The following is an 18275-nucleotide window of genomic DNA, read 5'->3' on the forward strand; positions in this document are numbered from 1 at the left end:
GCAATGCCAAAGAGCAAATAGGCTTATAGGCTATGGCTGGTCCCAGGCTAAAAAAGCTAAAAATAAAAAAAAGATGAAACAGCATGCAGTGTAACCTATATTTAAGTTTCGCTTTCGTAACTTATTTTATGTAGGCTAGTGTTACCATTAGGCCTCCAAAATTAAAATGGTAGCCTGTCATGCAGTTTGGATTGTGGTTTTCATGGACTCGACGAGGCATAGGCATATCAGGCACATCCATCGATAGGTGGTTATAATCAGTTCAAACTAATTTGGTGTAGGCTACACGGATTTTTTTTCGCGAGGTTTATACCCAGGACACTCCCGGGGACGAATCCCCAACAGGGTTTTTTATGTGTGTAGGGCCTACACTGTAGGCCAGTGGTTCTCAAACTGTGCGTCGCGACGCCCTGGTGCGTCGTTTTAATTTTCCAAGGGCGTCGCAGAATATTTCCGTTTCGTAGCTGAACTCAGTTTATCTCATAAAAATGAGATTTCAGTGCGGCTGACGTATATCTACGTCCAAATACTTTTTGCGTAGAGTGCGGATTGACGTAAATTTACCTCAAAAGTTTTTGATCGAAAATGCGGCTGTCCGTTAATGTACATCGAGACTAAACTGTGCAAGCAGCAAGTGCGTGATAGGCGCGTGTCTGGGGCGACGTTTGGCGGGCATTAAACTTGATTATGTAAAAGGAGTCTTGCTTCATAACAATGTAACAAAGGCGACTTTTCTGGCAAAGGCTTTAGGTAGTTATAACGTATAATTGCAAAGTTGGAAGTAATTATTGTATATGAGTTGCAGAAGTAATTTTTTGTGCATTTGTTTATATTGTGCGTAAGTTGAAACATTACTTTCACTGTAATTCGTTATTGATGCTGTTAAGGCCTTGCAGCAGATAAGACAATGTAATTGTGCGCAACAATTGAAACAATTAACAACGTGATTGCCGGGTGCACTGAAAGAGTTGAGTGTAGTTTTATAACTTTGTCGAAAAACAGTTAGGCTAAAATTGTTCTCTAAGTGCTGTTTAATAGATTTAAATCAACTGTTTATTGATAAGTTTCCTCAGTAACTTTTATTTGCTGGTGCGTCGCGAGTGCAGAAAACTTTTCCAGAGGCGTCGCAACAAAAAAAGTTTGAGAACCACTGCTGTAGGCTATTGTTAAAATTATTTGGACTTATTTTATATTTTGGACGATTAATAAATTCAGGCCACTAAACGGTCAAATTCTTACAGTCAAAGCTTCGGTTAAAACATTATACCTATTAAATAGACCAATTCGCAGCAAAGTCGGCCAACTAGTGAAACCATATCACCTGCGATTTACAATCCCCAACAAGTTTGTCATGTTTGAGGGGTTTTAACTGCACAACTGGAACTCCTTGAGACTAGAATCGGTAACTCTTTTTTCACATTTCCCGTTTTATATATTCACGATCTTCTAACCTCTCATCGATTTGTGTGTTCCAGGCTAGGGTTTCTTTTTTGTTGGTCGTTGTTTACCTACCTTCGTTTTTAACCGACTGGTACCAACCCGCCACATATGTTTTGCATTCCCCTGTTTTCATCCAAGCGGTATTTATAGCCGTTCTCTGAATCTGTGTCACTAGTGTATTTATACTGTTCTGCGTCGACTTAAAGTAGGCCTACATCGCTTTATTCGAAATCCATGCAACACACTGTACAATACAACACAAGTTTTGTTCCTTAAACCAGTTTGCCTAAAGTTTGTGTTAATTTCCTGCCAAGCAAATGACAAACGGGCAGGTCAGCGCGACTGCAGAGCTTCAGCAAAATTTAGCTGCCTGAGGACCCAGAGGTAAAAAAAAATTATTTTTATTTGTTCAATTACCACCATACATATTATGGAACATGTCTATGACTTGCGTACTTTATAATATCTATGTTACCACGGACACAAACGGTAGGTTTTTGCCACACAAACTTTTTTCGGCTCATCCGATTTTATAGCAACAACATGGCGACTTGCAGCAAAACGTGTTCGTCTATTTTGTTGAGAAATATTTCTCCTCTAAAACGCATATCGTGCAGAAATTACACGAGATTAAACTCAAAACTTACAAACGGTGAGAAAATAACTTTTGTTGTTATTTATTTTCTCTGATTGCTTTTTCATTTAATTTGGATGCCAAATTGTATTTGCAAATAAGACCAATTTCATTCATTATGCAACTAATGCACACATAAGAATAAGCAGTGTGGCTAAATCCAGCATTCAAAAAACTCTTTTTTTTAATTGACCTTATTTTAACTGTGCCATGTTTTTTCTTACAGTAAAGGGAGCAGCATCTTTTTCCACAAATCTACTATACATAGACAAAACTCCTAACTTGTCATCATGTAACACATGGAGGCTGTACAGCAGTCAAACTGCCACTTCCGAAGAAGGAAAATCTGATGAGAATCAAGCTTCTGTAGACGTTACAGAGAAGGAGAAATCCATCATTGAAGACAATGAAAAGCCAGTTGGCAATTTTGACCAACATGAATTCCAGGCTGAAACAGCTGAACTTCTCAACATTGTTGCCAAGTCTTTATATTCAGAGAATGAGGTAATTATTTTGGTTTAAAGTAACATTTTTTCTCCAAATAATGCCTTAAATGGAGAGATGATAACATTCATACTGGGATCAACTCTACCATTTGGGAATGCTTGGGGGGCTGACTCGATTCTGTATGGCATACTATGATTTATTGATGAGTATGCCATGATCTCTGGTTTGCATGGATGTGTGAGGTCTGACCCCAGCCCAGTATGAATGTATTTATCTTAGCTGATATGGTTAAACCAGCAATCTTCTAGTACCAAGCCGACATGTGCAGCATACATGACAGGCAAGGTGGTTTTGATTTGACTATCAGGGGGTTTATCACTAAGACTGTATAGCTGTAGTCCTGGAAAGACTCCTGTCACGAGTTCGAACCCCTTCTTTTCTAGCCTATGCCTTGCCAATGGCATACTATGACTTAAATGGAGAGTTTATTTATGGAAAAAGAAAGAAAACAAACTATAATAATGTAAATTCTCTATTATTCAGGTGTTTATTCGGGAAATAATTTCCAATGCTAGCGATGCTTTGGAAAAACTGAGATATACCAGACTGACATCACAAGAAGCAATGGCGGAGGACGTACCACTGGAAATACACATAAAAACTGACAAATACAACAATACATTCACTATTCAAGACACTGGTATTGGATTAAGCAGGGAAGATTTAACAAACAATCTCGGAACCATTGCAAGATCTGGATCTAAAGAATTTTTAAAAAATGTATCAGAAAAAGGTAGCAGACTTGTTGTTTGCTAACCAAATTGATGATGTTATGTTTATGGTATTTATTGATTATCAACAGGTGATGCTAACTCTTCAATCATTGGGCAATTTGGGGTTGGTTTTTATTCCACATTTATGGTTGGAAACGAAGTGACAGTTTACACAAAAACACATGATCCAGACAGCAAAGGGCACTGTTGGAAATCAAAAGGGTTAGTAAAGTTTTTTTCATGTGGAAACTATAACATATCTTAATTTGGTTTGACCAACAAATTTGGTTTGCATTTGTTTACCTTCGAGATACAACAAAACATCCAAATCTGTAACAGTTTTTTTTTTCAGAGGTGTCTCTTATGAAATAACTGAAGCTGAATCTGTAAAGCCTGGAACAAAAATTGTTGTCTCACTAAAACCAGACTGCAGACAGTTTGCTGAGGAAGATACAGTGGAAAAAATCATCAGCAAACACAGTGCCTTTGTTGGTTTCCCAGTCAGACTCAATGCAAAACTTCTCAACACAGTACAGGTACAAAAGCCAACTATTTTTTAACATTTTGGGACAAGATGAAATGTTGGAGGATCAACTTGGCCAAAAAAAAACAAATTTTTGTTTCGAGTAAATATTTAAAGTTTTGTCAGGGGGCAGTTTTATGCAATATTTCAGGGAACTTTTCAATTTGAAATGTAAATGTACAGCCAAAGTGTTTTATGAATAACGACACTATTAACTTTTTTAAATACTATTTTACAGCGACCTATAAAAGTCTACCAGGTCTGAATTGTTCTTTAGGTGAATATGTTTTACCCCTTTAAACTAAACTTTAAACTTGGGTCCACATTTTAGATTCTTGCTCTTATGTTTTTTTTATCATTATTCAGCCACTTTGGACTTTGGAAGCAAAAGACATTGATGAAGATCAACATCTAAAATTCTTCCGCCATCTGTCTGCCAATGACAGCGAGCATTACATGTACAAGCTCTTTTACAAAACTGATGCTCCATTGAACATTCGAAGGTATGTACCAAACAATCAATTGTCCATTTAAACAATAATATTTATTTGCCAAATGTTTCACAGCATTTTTTACATATCTGAGCAACGACCAACAATTTTGGAGATGTCAAAGGACACAACTGGGCGATCTGGAGTGTCACTGTATAGCCGCAAAGTCTTGGTGCAGCACAAAACAGAACATCTTCTGCCAAAATGGTTGCGATTCCTGAGGGGTGTTGTTGACAGTGAGGATATTCCTCTTAATCTCAGCAGAGAATTATTACAAAATAGTGCTTTAATCAGGTACACCACATGTTAAGGCAACTAGTGCTAATTTTTGATGATACCTTTTAGTTGAATGGTATTGCACCCTATTTTTCTGTAACCGACTGTTGTTCCACAGTCAGTTTCATTATGGGTCCCCTTCCCTGAAGGGGACACATTTTGATTTTACTCGATTTCTTTTTTTTTTTTTTCTTTTTTTTTTTTTCTTCCCTGAAGTTTGTCCACCCCATTTTGCCATGAAATCTTTGGTGAATTTAGATGAAACTTTCACAGATGGTAGATATGGTTGTGCAGATGTGCCATCTGCTTCGTTTGTCATGACAACCCCAGTATTTACCCCGCTAGCCCCCAAAATGTAAAATGTTGTTGGTGCGCACCACAAACGTTAGTTTTCTGCTACCCATCAAATTGTAAAATGTTGTTGGTGCGCACCACAAATGTTAGTTTTCTGAGGTGTTATAAAGGCAACCAGACATTTGTTACCAGTGTTTGTGGGTTTGTTCGAGGATGTTTTGCAGTTGACACTTAACAGCCTTATGACGTCAGAAGCATTGACGAATGTTGCTAATAACACCTCTAGTGGTCAAAATGTTAAACATTGTCAGAATTGGATAAAATTTTACATGACTGTTGATTGGGTCATTGTGGTTTCATATTTTATACTTTTGGGTTTTAAACCCCATCAGTTACCCCACTAACCCCTAAAATGGGTGAGTGTTTTAAACGCTGTCGGAATTAGATGAAATTTTGACAGCTTGTATAATTTGTCATTTTTAGGTTTCAATTGTTGTGTTTAACCCTGTAGCCCCAATATTTACCCCTCTAGCCCCCTAAAAGGGTGAATTTGTTAAACATTGTCCGAATTGGATGAAATTTGGACAGCTTATAGAGTGTGCTACTTATAGTTGTTGTTTGTTATGTTCAACTTTGTCACCCCAACATTTACCCCACTAGCCCCCCAAAATGGGTCAATTTTTTAACAATGTCAGAATTAAATGAAATTTGGACAGCTTGTAGAGTGTGCATTTATAGGTGTATAATGTTGTGTTTTACCCTGTTGCCCCAGCATTTACCCCACTAGCCCCCCAAAATGGGTCAATTTTTCAAACTATGTCTGAATTAAATGAAATTTGGAGAGCTTGTACAGTGCAATATTTATAGGTGTTAATTGTTGGGTTCAACCCTGTAGCTCTATCATTTACTCCACTAGCCCCCAACAGTCACGTGCAATTCGCGCTGATTTGTGTTATAGGAGCTGATTGTTGTGTTTTAGCCTATTTTCTCACTGTTTAACACTTTTTTTCTCAGATAGACCATAAAATAGAAAAACCTTCAAAAATGTATAAATGGACTGAATTTGAATAGTTTGTTCTCCATATAGCATATTTATTCAGGCACAGTACCGATCACTGTGTTTTACCTTACAACACCCGACTTTCTCATGGTTATCTCTTGAAATGTATTATTTACAACTTTGCATGTGTGGGGGACCCATGAGTTTTTGCTTGCAGAAACAGCCAAGGTTATAAAAGACAATGGATGATATGGGACCTAATATAAAATTAGTGTAGAAAATATGTGTTATAGTGTATATGCAAGGGCAATATGTGCTAAGCCACCCTTCTAGTTTTGCTTTAATTTTTTGTTTATCAAACCTTTGATGATTGAGTTTGTTGGAAGTTTGATTCCATTATTGCTTTGTAATGTTGTTGTGCTGAGTATCTGAATTTTTTTGTCAAATGGTATTTTACCATTCTAATTCCATTTAGGTCTTAGGACCAAATATCACAGTATAAAAGAACAAAAGGCGTGTGAATTTTTTTCATAGTTTGTGAAACCAGTTTGGTTTATGACATGGCTTTGTTGTGTGTAGTATATATTTGTGCAACGGATTGTTATCTTTTACACCTTCTCTTGCAGTAAGATGAGAGAAACCTTAACAAGCCGCCTCATCAAATTTTTTCTGGACCAAAGTAAACGAGACCCAGAGAAATATTTGCAATTCTTTCGCAACTACAAACTTTTTATAACTGAGGGAGTTTTGGCAGAGGACATGCAAGAAAAAAGGGTAAGACATAAAACTTGTATATAACTGAAAGGCATGTTTATGCAAGTCTTATGATGACAGCAGATCAATTAATGTGTTTTGTGTTATTATTAGGAGGAAGTTGCACAACTTTTGAGATATGAATCTTCCAGTTTACCTGAAGGCGAAGTTACTGGATTGAAAGATTACATAAAGCGTATGAAAGATGGACAAAGGAATATTTTCTACCTCTGTGCACCAAGGTAAAAGCTAACCAGTACATTTCTTAGCTTTTTATTAGAAATGGGCTAAAACTGCAAAAGTTTTGTATGGGCGAACATTGAGCACCTCACGTTTAACACTCAATGCATTGTGACAATACAAACATTCCCACTTTCACACTAATTTGCAGCTTTCCAAGGTTCCTTAACGTCACCAGCAGTGTATTATTTTGTACAGGACGTAGAAGTACCTATTTTTTCGCCATCTAACACAAAAAAGAACAGTAGTTTTGTTCTTGTGTACTCTTTTTTTCTTGTAACACCAGTTTCATATGTTAGAATGGCATGAACATGTAAATTTAATGCTCTGATCAGTTTGTGCAACTGCTCAGTGGATCATCAAACACAGCAATGCCCAATACCAAGTACTCAGGTTCTGGCCTGGCTCGGCCTATCCCTATTATCTATGCACTTTTCTGATTTCATCCATGTTTGTTTTTTATTCAGTCGAAACCTTGCGGAAACATCACCCTACTTTGAAGCATTAAAAGGCAAAGATGTTGAGGTTATGTTTTGTTATGACCCTTATGATGAAATTACAATGCTTCAACTAAAGATGTATGACACGTAAGTATGTTTTAATATTCAACAAACCTAACTGACATCCTAAAAGCCCTTTAGGTACATTTTAAACACAATAGTTGCACTACTGTGTAATAAAGATGTATTCTGTAGAAAACAACTTCAAATATGATACATGAGTATGTTTAATATTTTATAATTTTTTATTAATAGAGCAAATAAAAACATACTACTGCATAAATTTTAACTCTTTTGTAGAAAGCAACTTTTTTCATTGGAGAATGAAGTTTTGGCTGACATGTTTCAACCCAATAAAGACAAGGAGTCTAAACCTGGTCTTGAAAATGAGCCAGTTGTTACTACTCAGCTTAGTGAGAGCCAAGGCAAAGATTTAACTGATTGGGCCAAAGCTGCATTGGATGTGAAAGTCACTGATGTTAAGGTAAATGGTCTTATTTTGAATTAATTCAGTATTGGTTAAAGAGCCTTGTTATAAACGCACCTGTGTATGTGAATAAATCAGAAGGTTTTTATGTGGTGAATTTTGCTATGACTATAATGGCAAAAATACGTGTTGGTAAGTTTTTAGTATTGTGTTTTTTTTTTGGCTTTCAAGCTCAATTGGTGCTGATTTATGTCATAGGTCACTGACAAACTGGACAAACACCCAGCCATGGTGACAGTCTGGGAGATGGGTTCTGTACGACACTTCCTTAAAAGTCAGTACCTTACCGACCCCAAAGGTTTATCCGAAGCAGAAAGAACAGCTTTGTTCAAACCAACACTCCAATTAAATGCAAGGTACATGACTGACATATAAGTATATATGCCGGAGATTCTTTACAAGGGATAAATTGGCATGCCTTCTAAGCATGGTTGTGGAGTCAGGGCAGTGATAGGCAGACTCATTTTTAACCAATTATGAATTGTGTAAGGGCAACGCAAGGCATGTCTTAAAATATTATCAAGGTTAACAAAGCCTTTGCTGATGTACTTGTTAATCGGCTATCAAAATTGGGTAGGCAAAATCACTTTGATGAACTTTACAACCCTGCTTGGTTTAAATAAAAGAAAGCAAGTGTTAACAAGCTGTAAAAGTTATAAAATGACCTGACTTTGACTTGGCCAATTTTTCGATTATCACACATACTCGCTAAATGTCTGGTTGTCAAGTTCCCTGACTGGAAAATTGTATTTTTTCACTGTTGGTAAGTGTTACCTTTGTAAGCTTTGAGGGGGGTGGACAAAATGGGACTTTAATCCAAAATTTAAACACCAGACTTTTTTACAGCCATCCTGTCATTCTAAAACTCTCCAAAATCAAAAATGCAGATGAAAACTTGGGTAAAAAGATTCTTGAGCAGGTATGAAAAGCTTCATGCATGGTGATTAATGCCGTTGTCTGCTACTATCGAAGTTGTAAACCTATTGATATATATCCATAACCAATAATACAGCGGTTCCCAACCTGTGGGTCGCGACCCCAACTGGGGTCGCCTGACAATTTGCCTGGGGTCGCCTAAGGGAATGGCTCCCAACTCATTTTAGGCCATAGACTAATTTAACAAATAAAAAACAAAAGAACTGGGCACCACATTCCTTCGCTTCATTGTTTGTTAAAGTATGTAAACTAGTAACTACATCTGGGGTGGATCTTTAATTTTCGAAGACTTAATTGTTTTCACAAAATGCTAATTATTGCCTTGTATTACGTAATAATACTGCATTCACATAATCATCAAGTCAGAACCTGCCAACTTGTTTTGTATTCTCGCGATAATATCACTATCCTCCGATTATAACTTAATAGTCAACAGAACTAAAATTTAATTTGTAAAATTTCAGGCTGTTAATGATGCATCGAAAGACAAGTATTATGAAAAGAAAGTAGTGAGAAATAAATTTTGCGGTATTTAGAAGTCAATTTTAATATAGCCTACTGATTTTATCCCTGGGGTCATAGGCGTCGTATAGGCGGTGGCTGGGTGGTGGCGAACACCGTGGATACTTGGGTTTGTTTGTATAGGTATCTTACGAAACACCGTAAAATCTGAACAAATTTGGGAACAAGCGTGCTGACGAAAAAGCAACTAGTTTGGTTGGTGCCTTGTATGACGTCAAACACACAATTGTTGGAAGTGAATGATTGGCCACTATGGTGTACAATGCGATTGTTCTGTAATAAATGGTCACTTTGGGTGATACAAAAGCAACGACTTGACGAAACTGTTTTTAAACATTGCTAAACCAAAAAAACGTTAAAGCAAATTGTTCCAAATCAATATTATTTTAAAAACATTTTTTTGTTAAAATTGACGAACTTTGCTTTTTATTAAAAGTATATTGGGCTTTGAGTTGGAGCTCGTTTGGCTGCACGCATTAGTGACGTCATAATTTAAATCCACCACCTTGCATTTTTGTAAAACTCGGCGCCTATGCGTGGGGTCACCGCAACTTGGGAACTGTTTTAAGGGGCCGCGGCACCAGAAAGGTTGGGAACCGCTGCAATAATGTATAGAAACATTGTTGCAAGAGGTGTAAACCAACTTTACAACAATTCTCATAATTTTCTGTAAGGTTCATGATAAATATTTAATCTACACAACAAATGCAGTATGTAGGTATTGAATCTCAAGCGAAAAAATGAATGAAATAAAGGAATATGCTATTGTCACAAATTCACTCAACAATAAATAATTGTTCATTTTGTATATGCCAGCCATTCAGCAACATGTCATTTAGTTGTTAACAGTGCTATTTTCCCTACTGTGTGACTTTGTAGTCTTATTTAGTACTCTGCTTTGCATTTTTAGCTTTATGACAATGCAATGGTGTCAGCTGGTCTGGTGGAAGATGCTCGTCCAATGATTAACAGACTGAATGATCTTCTCTCCGATGTTTTGGAAAAACATTAAATATGGAGTTTACACAAATGCACAACCTAATCATGTAACATGTCAATAGGATCCCTAAAACGTTGATCATTGCTATGTAATAAAATGCATTTGTTCTATGTGGCATGTTCATGTTTTTAGACAGAGCTTTCAGTCAATGGTTTTACAACAGTTTCATAAAATTGACCAAATACATACAAACTTTGAAAAGTGAAATAATCCTAGAAGTCCCATAAGCCTCTTTTATTATTGCACATCACAACCACTTACACATACCACCTGCGAACAGACACCATGCAAAAAATAAATAAAGAGTGTTGGCACATGTATTATGAAAAGAGACTTGTTATTTGAGCATATTGCTCTTGTATCCGATTTAGCTTCGTGGAATTTTACACAACAAACTGAAATAAAAAAGACTTTGTTTGCAAAACACTTACTCTTCTGTGCAGCCTATTCCTTGGCAGTTTCCACAAATAAACTTCCAACTCTTCCAAACTGTGCTAACTTCAAAGTTTTGTACAAACTATTATCAATGTAACCTGATTTAAATCAAGTCTTACCAGGAGTTACAAGTTCATTACTTTAAAACTAACAGCTTCTTCAAAGGCAGACAAAAAAGACAATTTATTACAACTATGGGCATTTTATGTCAGCACATTTCTGGCACTTGTGGTAGGCAGAGGTTATAGTAAGCGGTCTGATTCCAGAAGTTTGGTCCTTTCCATCCACACCACCCTTTGTCCTGTATTACTTTTAAATCTTCACCACCAGTGTAGTGAGGGTCAAGAATAAGAAAACGCGTCTCTCCAGTCGTTTCACTGAAGCAAACTCCAAGTATAGTGTGAGCTAAAACACCACCACCTGTACCAAAAGATATATTTGATTGAGTATTTTCATTTCATTTTGAGAGACGGGTTAGGTTAGTGGTGGAAATAAGAACTTGTTTGTTCCTGAGTACAACCCTGGATTAAATAAAACAAAATTTATAATGCCACTGAGAAGCATTAACATTTCATACGTAAGTATGAAATTAGTTATACACCACATTGATTTTTCAATAAACTAAATGACATGAAAAAAGTTGTCTTACAGCAAATCACCTGTCTAGCTGCTAATTATATATCAAGCCAGTTAGGAACCTGCCCTAACAAAAACAATTTATGCAGGTAAGATCCCAAAATACAACAGAAAACTAGTGGAACCGAAGCTTCTATTGTTAGTGTTTCATAAAGACTTACAGGAGAGGTTGGAAACTATTCACACACAATAGGCCAGAACCAAGATGAGCCAGGTTGAGCTACACTTGCCAACATCACAAAAACTGGGCAAATATTCAATAAATTACATTTATTTTCATTCATTTGAGAATGACACAAGTTGCTGTGGAAACGTCATGTTTATTTCTTGTATACTGGCGTGTTTGTTTCTTGTTGCAATTTTTAAAACCGTGAATTGTGTACCTGAGTACATTTATTTTCTCTTTTCCATTCCTGTAATAACAGTTCACTTTAGATAACTTGGCCAAAGCTGCATTAGAGCATGGACTACCAAATGTGAAATAGTCATAATCATATGATAACTATGCTAAGCCCACCCTTTGCTTTATAAGTTTGAAACTTACCAATCATTATAGGTGTTCCTTGGTTTGTAAAATGCATTGCTAATTCTCTTCCACGATTTGTTAGTTCTGAACCTTGACTCACAAACATGATTTTTGATGTGATTCCCAAGTATTGGTTGAGAACAGCACTAACTTCAATTGACCCAATCCACTTTCTTGTTCCAACAAATTCTTTTGGTTTGTCCCCAACATCAACAAGTATCTAAAAACATCCAACACCTTTATAATTGCACATGGAACATAAAATGTTTCGTTTTATTTTTACCCTCAAAAAGACCCAATAATGCTACAATAAGTCTACTTTAAGGTGTTTTGTTATGGTATAAACTGCATGGCTGAGTGGTAAGCACTGCAGTTCTCAATCGGGCCCATGGGCACAAGCTGTGTGCTAGAGGCCATAAGTATAGAAACTTTTACAAAAAATTGGCAAAAACATAAAAAGCTAACTTTCCATTGTGGTGTAGCCCTTTGTAATGTAAAGCATGTATGTTGCCAAAAAAATCTTGAATTTGTTTTTATCACTAGTATATGTGTGCATTAATTATTTCATTTTTTTCTTTGGCTTTTTTACTTATAATCTACCTTTTTCCACTCAATGTCTGTATCTATATTAAATCCACCTGGAGTACAATTACTTGTATACACTAACTGACTTGCTCAAAGCTTAATGAACTACCAAACAGTAGTACATTTCAGCGACTATGGTACTTAATCTAATTTGCTGTTATTTGTTGTTCTGGTTTAACAATCAACTTTTCCCACAATCATGCTGTTTAAATTTAATGCTCTCCGTGTTGAGGTGTACAATCTCTGTTTGAGTCTTTATTCCAGTGGTTCTCAACCTGTGGTACACGGACCACTAGAAAATATGTTGGAGCTTTAAGGTGGTATGCGAGTAGCTTTCCGATATACCTAGGTAGTATGTGTTCAATATAGGGTTGAGAACCACTGCGTTATATGATACGTGACTGGTGCCAATACAACACACACTTTCTTTTGAAAAGTTTCTTGCTACAAAACGAAAAACTAAGGTACCTGCTGAATTTCCTTGTGGGTTGGGATCTTTTCTTCTGTGTAAGCTTGATTTCTGAACCAAGATATTAATGTTTGTAGCGATCGATAGGCACAGCCCCAACCATTGTCATCCATACGATCTTGCATGTAGTGGTGATAGTCATAGTTGCCTTTTACCAGAAACAACTGAAAAAATGTAGTTACTTAAAATACTGGAATTTTACTCTTTTCCATGAAATCTAGTCAAGCTGTCATCAAATTGTGCTGTTAAAATTATAACTGTGCATTTTAAAAAAAATTGCTGTTTCGTGAAATTGAAGTTAAACCCAACCCATATATCAATACACAGACAATTATCTGCTAACTGAATAAATAAAGTTAAGCTTGTTTACATGCTGCAAATTAAACTTTGAAACCCAACAAGTTCTCTTTGATTTTAAGGTCACCTTTCCATCAGGAATTCTTGGGGTAGGCAATCCAATGTGTGTGTTGGCAAGCAAAAGAGATTCCTTATTGGGAAACAATGCAATAGCATTCTTTCTTCGGAACACAGGCTTAGTATCAGGCACCAAAAATGTTGAATGCAAGGTGTTCTAAAAATCATGAATGATAGCCCATGTTTCTGCACAGTTTAACATGTTCAGCACATACCTTTCTAAAATCCAATAAATCCATATCACTTTTGTTAGATGGGTAACTTATAGCAATTGGGTGACACCAACCATAAGGTTGAAAGTAGAGAAATTTGGGCACACCACATTTTATGCGAGTTTCTTTTCGCAAACAAGAGTTAAAGCTGTTAATCTGTCTTGAGAGGGAATTTCGCAGTTCATCATACAATCTGCACAAACAAACAGTGTTTAAATTGATACTAAAGTGCATGTTACAGGATAAACTAAAACAGGGTTGAGGAAGAAAATTTATCTAATTTGTAAATATATTGATACAACATTCTCAATACCAGCTTCCCATTTCAGACTACTACAGCAACCTGTGAATTTAAGTAACCTCTGCACAACATCATACAAACTTATGTACTTACTTATTTAGCGGTAAAGTTTTGTTGACATATGACAACATTTCAATACAAACGGGAAACTTGACAACCTTTTGGTCATTTTGATTGCATTCAATTGTGGGAACATATTTGGTTTCATGACAAGAAGTCCTTCTAAGTATTTTACACTTAACAGGTCCAGAGGAACCAGAGACAGTTTGTTTGCCTTTTGTTTTTTCAAGCAATGACTCGCATGTTGTTGTTTGAAAATCTGAAGCATCATGAAGTAGTAACTTTTTTTCTTCCAAACAGAATGCCAAGTTTCTGTTTGACAAAATCTCAGAGGGAATTTGAATCAAACCTGTACAAATAAATTCACTAAAACGTCTACACATTTGTTAGTAAAATTGTTTAAAAATGTCATTGCATTATGCAATTTTTATGTTATTATCTGGTCAGGTTTAGTTAATTACAATTTCTTTAGCTGAGAGGTTTTTGTTGCCCTTCAAGTCATTGTAATAAGTCAGGCCCACTTCAACAATTTATTTAATGTTTTGTGACTTCTGGAAACAAAATCTCTTCTGTAAACACTGTACGGGTTTGGGCCATGCCAGTTTGTAAAACTGCAACACTTCTTTTGCAATTTACTTATGTTATAAAACTGGTTTAGTCGCATGTTTTTTTCATATTTACTGAAAACCATAAGTATATTAGATAAGTTTGTATATTAGATAATCACACATTTGTCACATTTTTTAACCAAATTTGAAACAAACAACATTTACGGCTATATTATACAATTTACCATTTCCTACTGGCAAAGTTGTTGTCAGGTTGCCTTTAACACAAAATTGAATTGTGCTTGAATCCAACAATTCCGAAGCTTCTTTACTTGCGACAACCTCATATTGTATGACATTGCTGCTTAATTTGACTAAAACATTTTTCTCCTCATTTAACTGCACAGAAATCTCATCATCGTCAATACTTTTGCATGATGTTCCAAAGCGACCACCAATATGAAAGCCTGCAATATTAAAAGTTTATGCATTATGCACCATCAAAATCAATTAGAATACCAAAATTGCCGTTTATATTGGGTAATTGGAAGCTGTATAAATGTGTGCTGTCACCGTTTGTAAAAATATAAACACATGCGTTATGTTTTTGCATCGATGTTTGGTCATTGTACCCATCGCAAAGGTCGGCAAAGGACTTGCGAGTCTCGAGTCAAGTCAGTAGGTGTTCAGTAACAACCGTCGTAATTGGAGACATAATTAGCAATTTGCATGTGACAATTGTTTGTTACGTATTAGGGATTAAGTTTAAACTAGAAGGGTGGCTTAGCACATATTGCCCTTGCACATACACTATAGCAGATTTTGAAACATTGATATATTTCCTACACTTATTTATATTGGGTCCTATATTAGCCATCGTCTTTTATAACCTTGGTTGTTTCTGCAAGCAAAAACTCATGGGTCCCCACACATGCAAAGTTGTAAATAGTGCATTTCAATAGATAACAATGAGTAAGTAGGATAACTAATTAAGGTTCAACACACACAAACTTAAACGAAGGAAACCACAATGACTCAATCAATAGTACTGCAAAATTTCAGTCCAATCTGCCAACGTTTAAAATTTCAACCACTAGAGGTGTTTTGAGCAACAACTGTTAATGTTTCTGACGTCAAAGGGCTGTTAACAACCCCCGAACTGCAATGACGCAATAACGATAATTGGCATACTTTGCAAGCTATCCAAATTTTAGCCAATTCTGACATTGTTTACAAACTCACCCCTTTTAGGGGGCTAGTGGGGTAAATACTAGGGTTATCCGGACAAACAAAGTGGGATGCACATCTACATAACTATATCTACCATCTGTATAAGTTTCAGCCACATCCATCAAGCAGTTGATGGCAAAACGAGTCAGACAAACTTCGGGGAAAAAAACATTTTAGGGGGCTGCGGGGTAAATATTGGGGTTATGAACAAAAACAAAGTGGGATGCACATCTATATCTACCATCTGTGTAAATTTCAGCCGAATCCATCAAACATTTGATAGAAAAACGAGTCGGACAAACTTTGGGGGAAAATACCCATTTTAAGGGGCTAGCGGGGTGAATACTGGGGTTATCAACAAAAACAAAGTGGGATGCACATCTACATAACTACATCTACCATCTATATAAGTTTCAGCCACATCCATCAAGCATTTGATGGCAAAACGAGTCAGACAAACTTCGGGGAAAAAACAAACATTTTAGGGGGCTAGCGGGGTAAATACTGGTTTTATCAACAAAAACAAAGTGGGATGCACATCTACATAACTACATCTACCGTCTGTGTAAATTTCAGCTGAATCCATCAAACATTTGATAGAAAAACGAGTCGGACAAACTTCGGGGGAAAATACCCATTTTAGGGGGCTAGCGGGGTAAATACTGGGGTTATCAACAAAAACAAAGTGGGATGCACATCTACATAACTACATCTACCATCTGTGTAAATTTCATCCAAATCCATCAAGGATTTGATGGAAAAACGAGTCGGACAAACTTTGGGGAGAAGAAAAATGAAAGAAAACAAAAGAAAAAAAAACAAAACATTTTGAGTAAAATCAATATGTGTCCCCTTCAGGGAAGGGGACCCATAAAGATGCAGTAACCTCTCATGGACATTAAAAAACATTCAACAGTGCCCAAACATTGTTTGTTAGGGTACCAGTTTTTACAGTTGTTTAGAGTTAACAAACATGAAATATTTGTACACTAAGGAGTCTATGTCAGTTCTCCACAACCAGACAAACCAAATTACTTCAGCATGCTCACAACATGGTTACTCCTACCATAAAAACCACTAAATAAAATTGTTGTGAGTTTCCACATTTTAAAGCATTTTATTCCAATGCAGTAGTGCAGTTTTTTGCCCAATAGTTTTTATTTGTTTCAGTTTTGAATTTTTTAAATTAAAAATATGTTTAGAAGTGGATTAAACTGGTTTGCTTTTATTGTTGTCCAGATTAATAATTACACAGTTGAAAATGAGATAAGAACTGGATTCGATAATCTGGATACTCTTATTCTACTTTGAACATCCCTAATGGTGAGACCTTAAGGTCAAAACAGTGTGCACTGTTTGTAGCCTACTTGATTTGTGTCTTACTTTTACTTTTAACTCGCTCATTCTGTAAGCTAATCAACAATATTTGACAAATACTGTGTTCATGTACAGTTACATATTATGAAGAAATAAACCTTTTGTTAGTCTATTTAAGAGAACAACTATGTCCAGTTATACCCAATCAATTGGCACAGAGCTTAAAGTATTTTAAATACTAAGTGGCAAAGCCCATTTTCATGTTTGTTGCAAAGTTTGTCTAAAAAAATGTGTTTTTACTGTAAAACACATATCCCTTTTTTTTAAAAAGCCAAGTGGAAAACACATTAATTAAATGAAACTGGTGAGAAAACGTAAAATATAGGTTACAGATCGATACAATTAATAAATAAAGTTGCATAAAAAAGCTAATAATTGCCAGGTAACTGCATTATGGTTTGGACTAATAAACAGTTTAGGTCATTTGATTCATCCCTGCACGTGCTATTGTCACTGTACAACTGTCACTAACTCAAAATCTGATTCATTTTAGATCTCATAAAAACATACCTCCAGGAAGAAAGTTTTGAAATTGAACTTTTGGTTCATCTTTTTCACTACATTGCAAACAGCCCGTTACAAGTAAAATGTCATCATTGTTCCATGTGACCAACAATCCAGTTTTGGCCTGTTTCAAACCTGACTCCAATTTCTGTGATATGTCAACATAAAATAACATAAATGAATGGATAAGGGTATAGTTAATCTTGTTGTTTTTTTGAAAACGACATGCATTGCAGTTGGTTGTTTTTTGGTCATGTTTCTTTAATCAAAAGATAAATGTAAATGTTACTTTGACTCTTTACAAGCTGGTACAGCCGCAAACAAACACGACAATTAAGAACTCTTACCTCTAATAATGGTTTGACGATCAGCACTTGCTGAAACCGCATCTTTGGTACTAGAAAGTAATACCAGTTAGAAAGGAACGTTTTTGTCTCTACAAACACGAACAATGCAATTGATTTGTTTACATTCCTCTCTCAATTTAACACGTGGTTATTGAAACCACTCATGCGTAAAACTAAAAAATGGACGAATTTCTACTTTTTATACATTGCAAAGGGTTTCATGTAAAACAACATGAATTTTAAACGCAAATGCGATTTTGATTGATGTCTTACTTATTATCTTAGAAATAGCAAATACTATGTATCCTAGAAACA

At 35.9% G+C, this 18275-nt stretch overlaps 2 protein-coding genes across 2 annotated transcripts; one reads left to right on the top strand and one right to left on the bottom strand.

Annotated features, from left to right (window-relative positions):
- The first annotated feature begins 1947 nt into the window (after window positions 1–1947).
- Window positions 1948–10426, top strand: LOC145237340 (heat shock protein 75 kDa, mitochondrial-like). Its single transcript, XM_080100154.1, has 14 exons — window positions 1948–2092; window positions 2301–2578; window positions 3065–3314; window positions 3384–3516; window positions 3647–3830; window positions 4184–4320; window positions 4384–4602; window positions 6505–6652; window positions 6746–6873; window positions 7339–7458; window positions 7672–7855; window positions 8057–8214; window positions 8705–8777; window positions 10227–10426. The coding sequence occupies exons 1-14, from the start codon at window positions 1984–1986 to the stop codon at window positions 10326–10328; spliced, it is 2223 nt and encodes a 740-aa protein (XP_079956280.1). The 5' UTR covers window positions 1948–1983; the 3' UTR covers window positions 10329–10426.
- A 109-nt stretch (window positions 10427–10535) lies between these two features.
- LOC145237342 (ufm1-specific protease 2-like) lies at window positions 10536–18106 on the bottom strand. The gene is made up of 9 exons (XM_080100155.1): window positions 17961–18106; window positions 17620–17761; window positions 14748–14969; window positions 13988–14303; window positions 13597–13786; window positions 13392–13538; window positions 12967–13131; window positions 11932–12133; window positions 10536–11171 (listed from the first exon to the last, which is right to left on the bottom strand). The coding sequence occupies exons 1-9, from the start codon at window positions 18000–18002 to the stop codon at window positions 10960–10962; spliced, it is 1638 nt and encodes a 545-aa protein (XP_079956281.1). The 5' UTR covers window positions 18003–18106; the 3' UTR covers window positions 10536–10959.
- Between the last annotated feature and the right edge of the window lie 169 nt (window positions 18107–18275).

Source organism: Phallusia mammillata, chromosome 7 (assembly GCF_965637545.1).
Source record: "Phallusia mammillata chromosome 7, kaPhaMamm4.hap1.1, whole genome shotgun sequence".
Lineage (NCBI taxonomy): Eukaryota > Metazoa > Chordata > Ascidiacea > Phlebobranchia > Ascidiidae > Phallusia > Phallusia mammillata.

What these genes read in the sequence shown, in the direction of transcription:
- LOC145237342 (XM_080100155.1), bottom strand. Translation starts at nt 18,002, where the DNA reads ATGCGGTTTCAGCAAGTGCTGATCGTCAAACCATTATTAGAG. An exon ending in AAAACTTTACCGCTAAATAA is followed by an intron (nt 13,787 to 13,987) that starts GTAAGTACATAA and finishes TTGTTTGTGCAG; the next exon opens with ATTGTATGATGAACTGCGAA. An exon ending in CCCACAAGGAAATTCAGCAG is followed by an intron (nt 12,134 to 12,966) that starts GTACCTTAGTTT and finishes GGATGTTTTTAG; the next exon opens with ATACTTGTTGATGTTGGGGA.
- LOC145237340 (XM_080100154.1), top strand. Translation starts at nt 1,984, where the DNA reads ATGGCGACTTGCAGCAAAACGTGTTCGTCTATTTTGTTGAGAAATATT. An exon ending in TTCTACCTCTGTGCACCAAG is followed by an intron (nt 6,874 to 7,338) that starts GTAAAAGCTAAC and finishes TTTTTTATTCAG; the next exon opens with TCGAAACCTTGCGGAAACAT. An exon ending in TGAAAGTCACTGATGTTAAG is followed by an intron (nt 7,856 to 8,056) that starts GTAAATGGTCTT and finishes TTTATGTCATAG; the next exon opens with GTCACTGACAAACTGGACAA.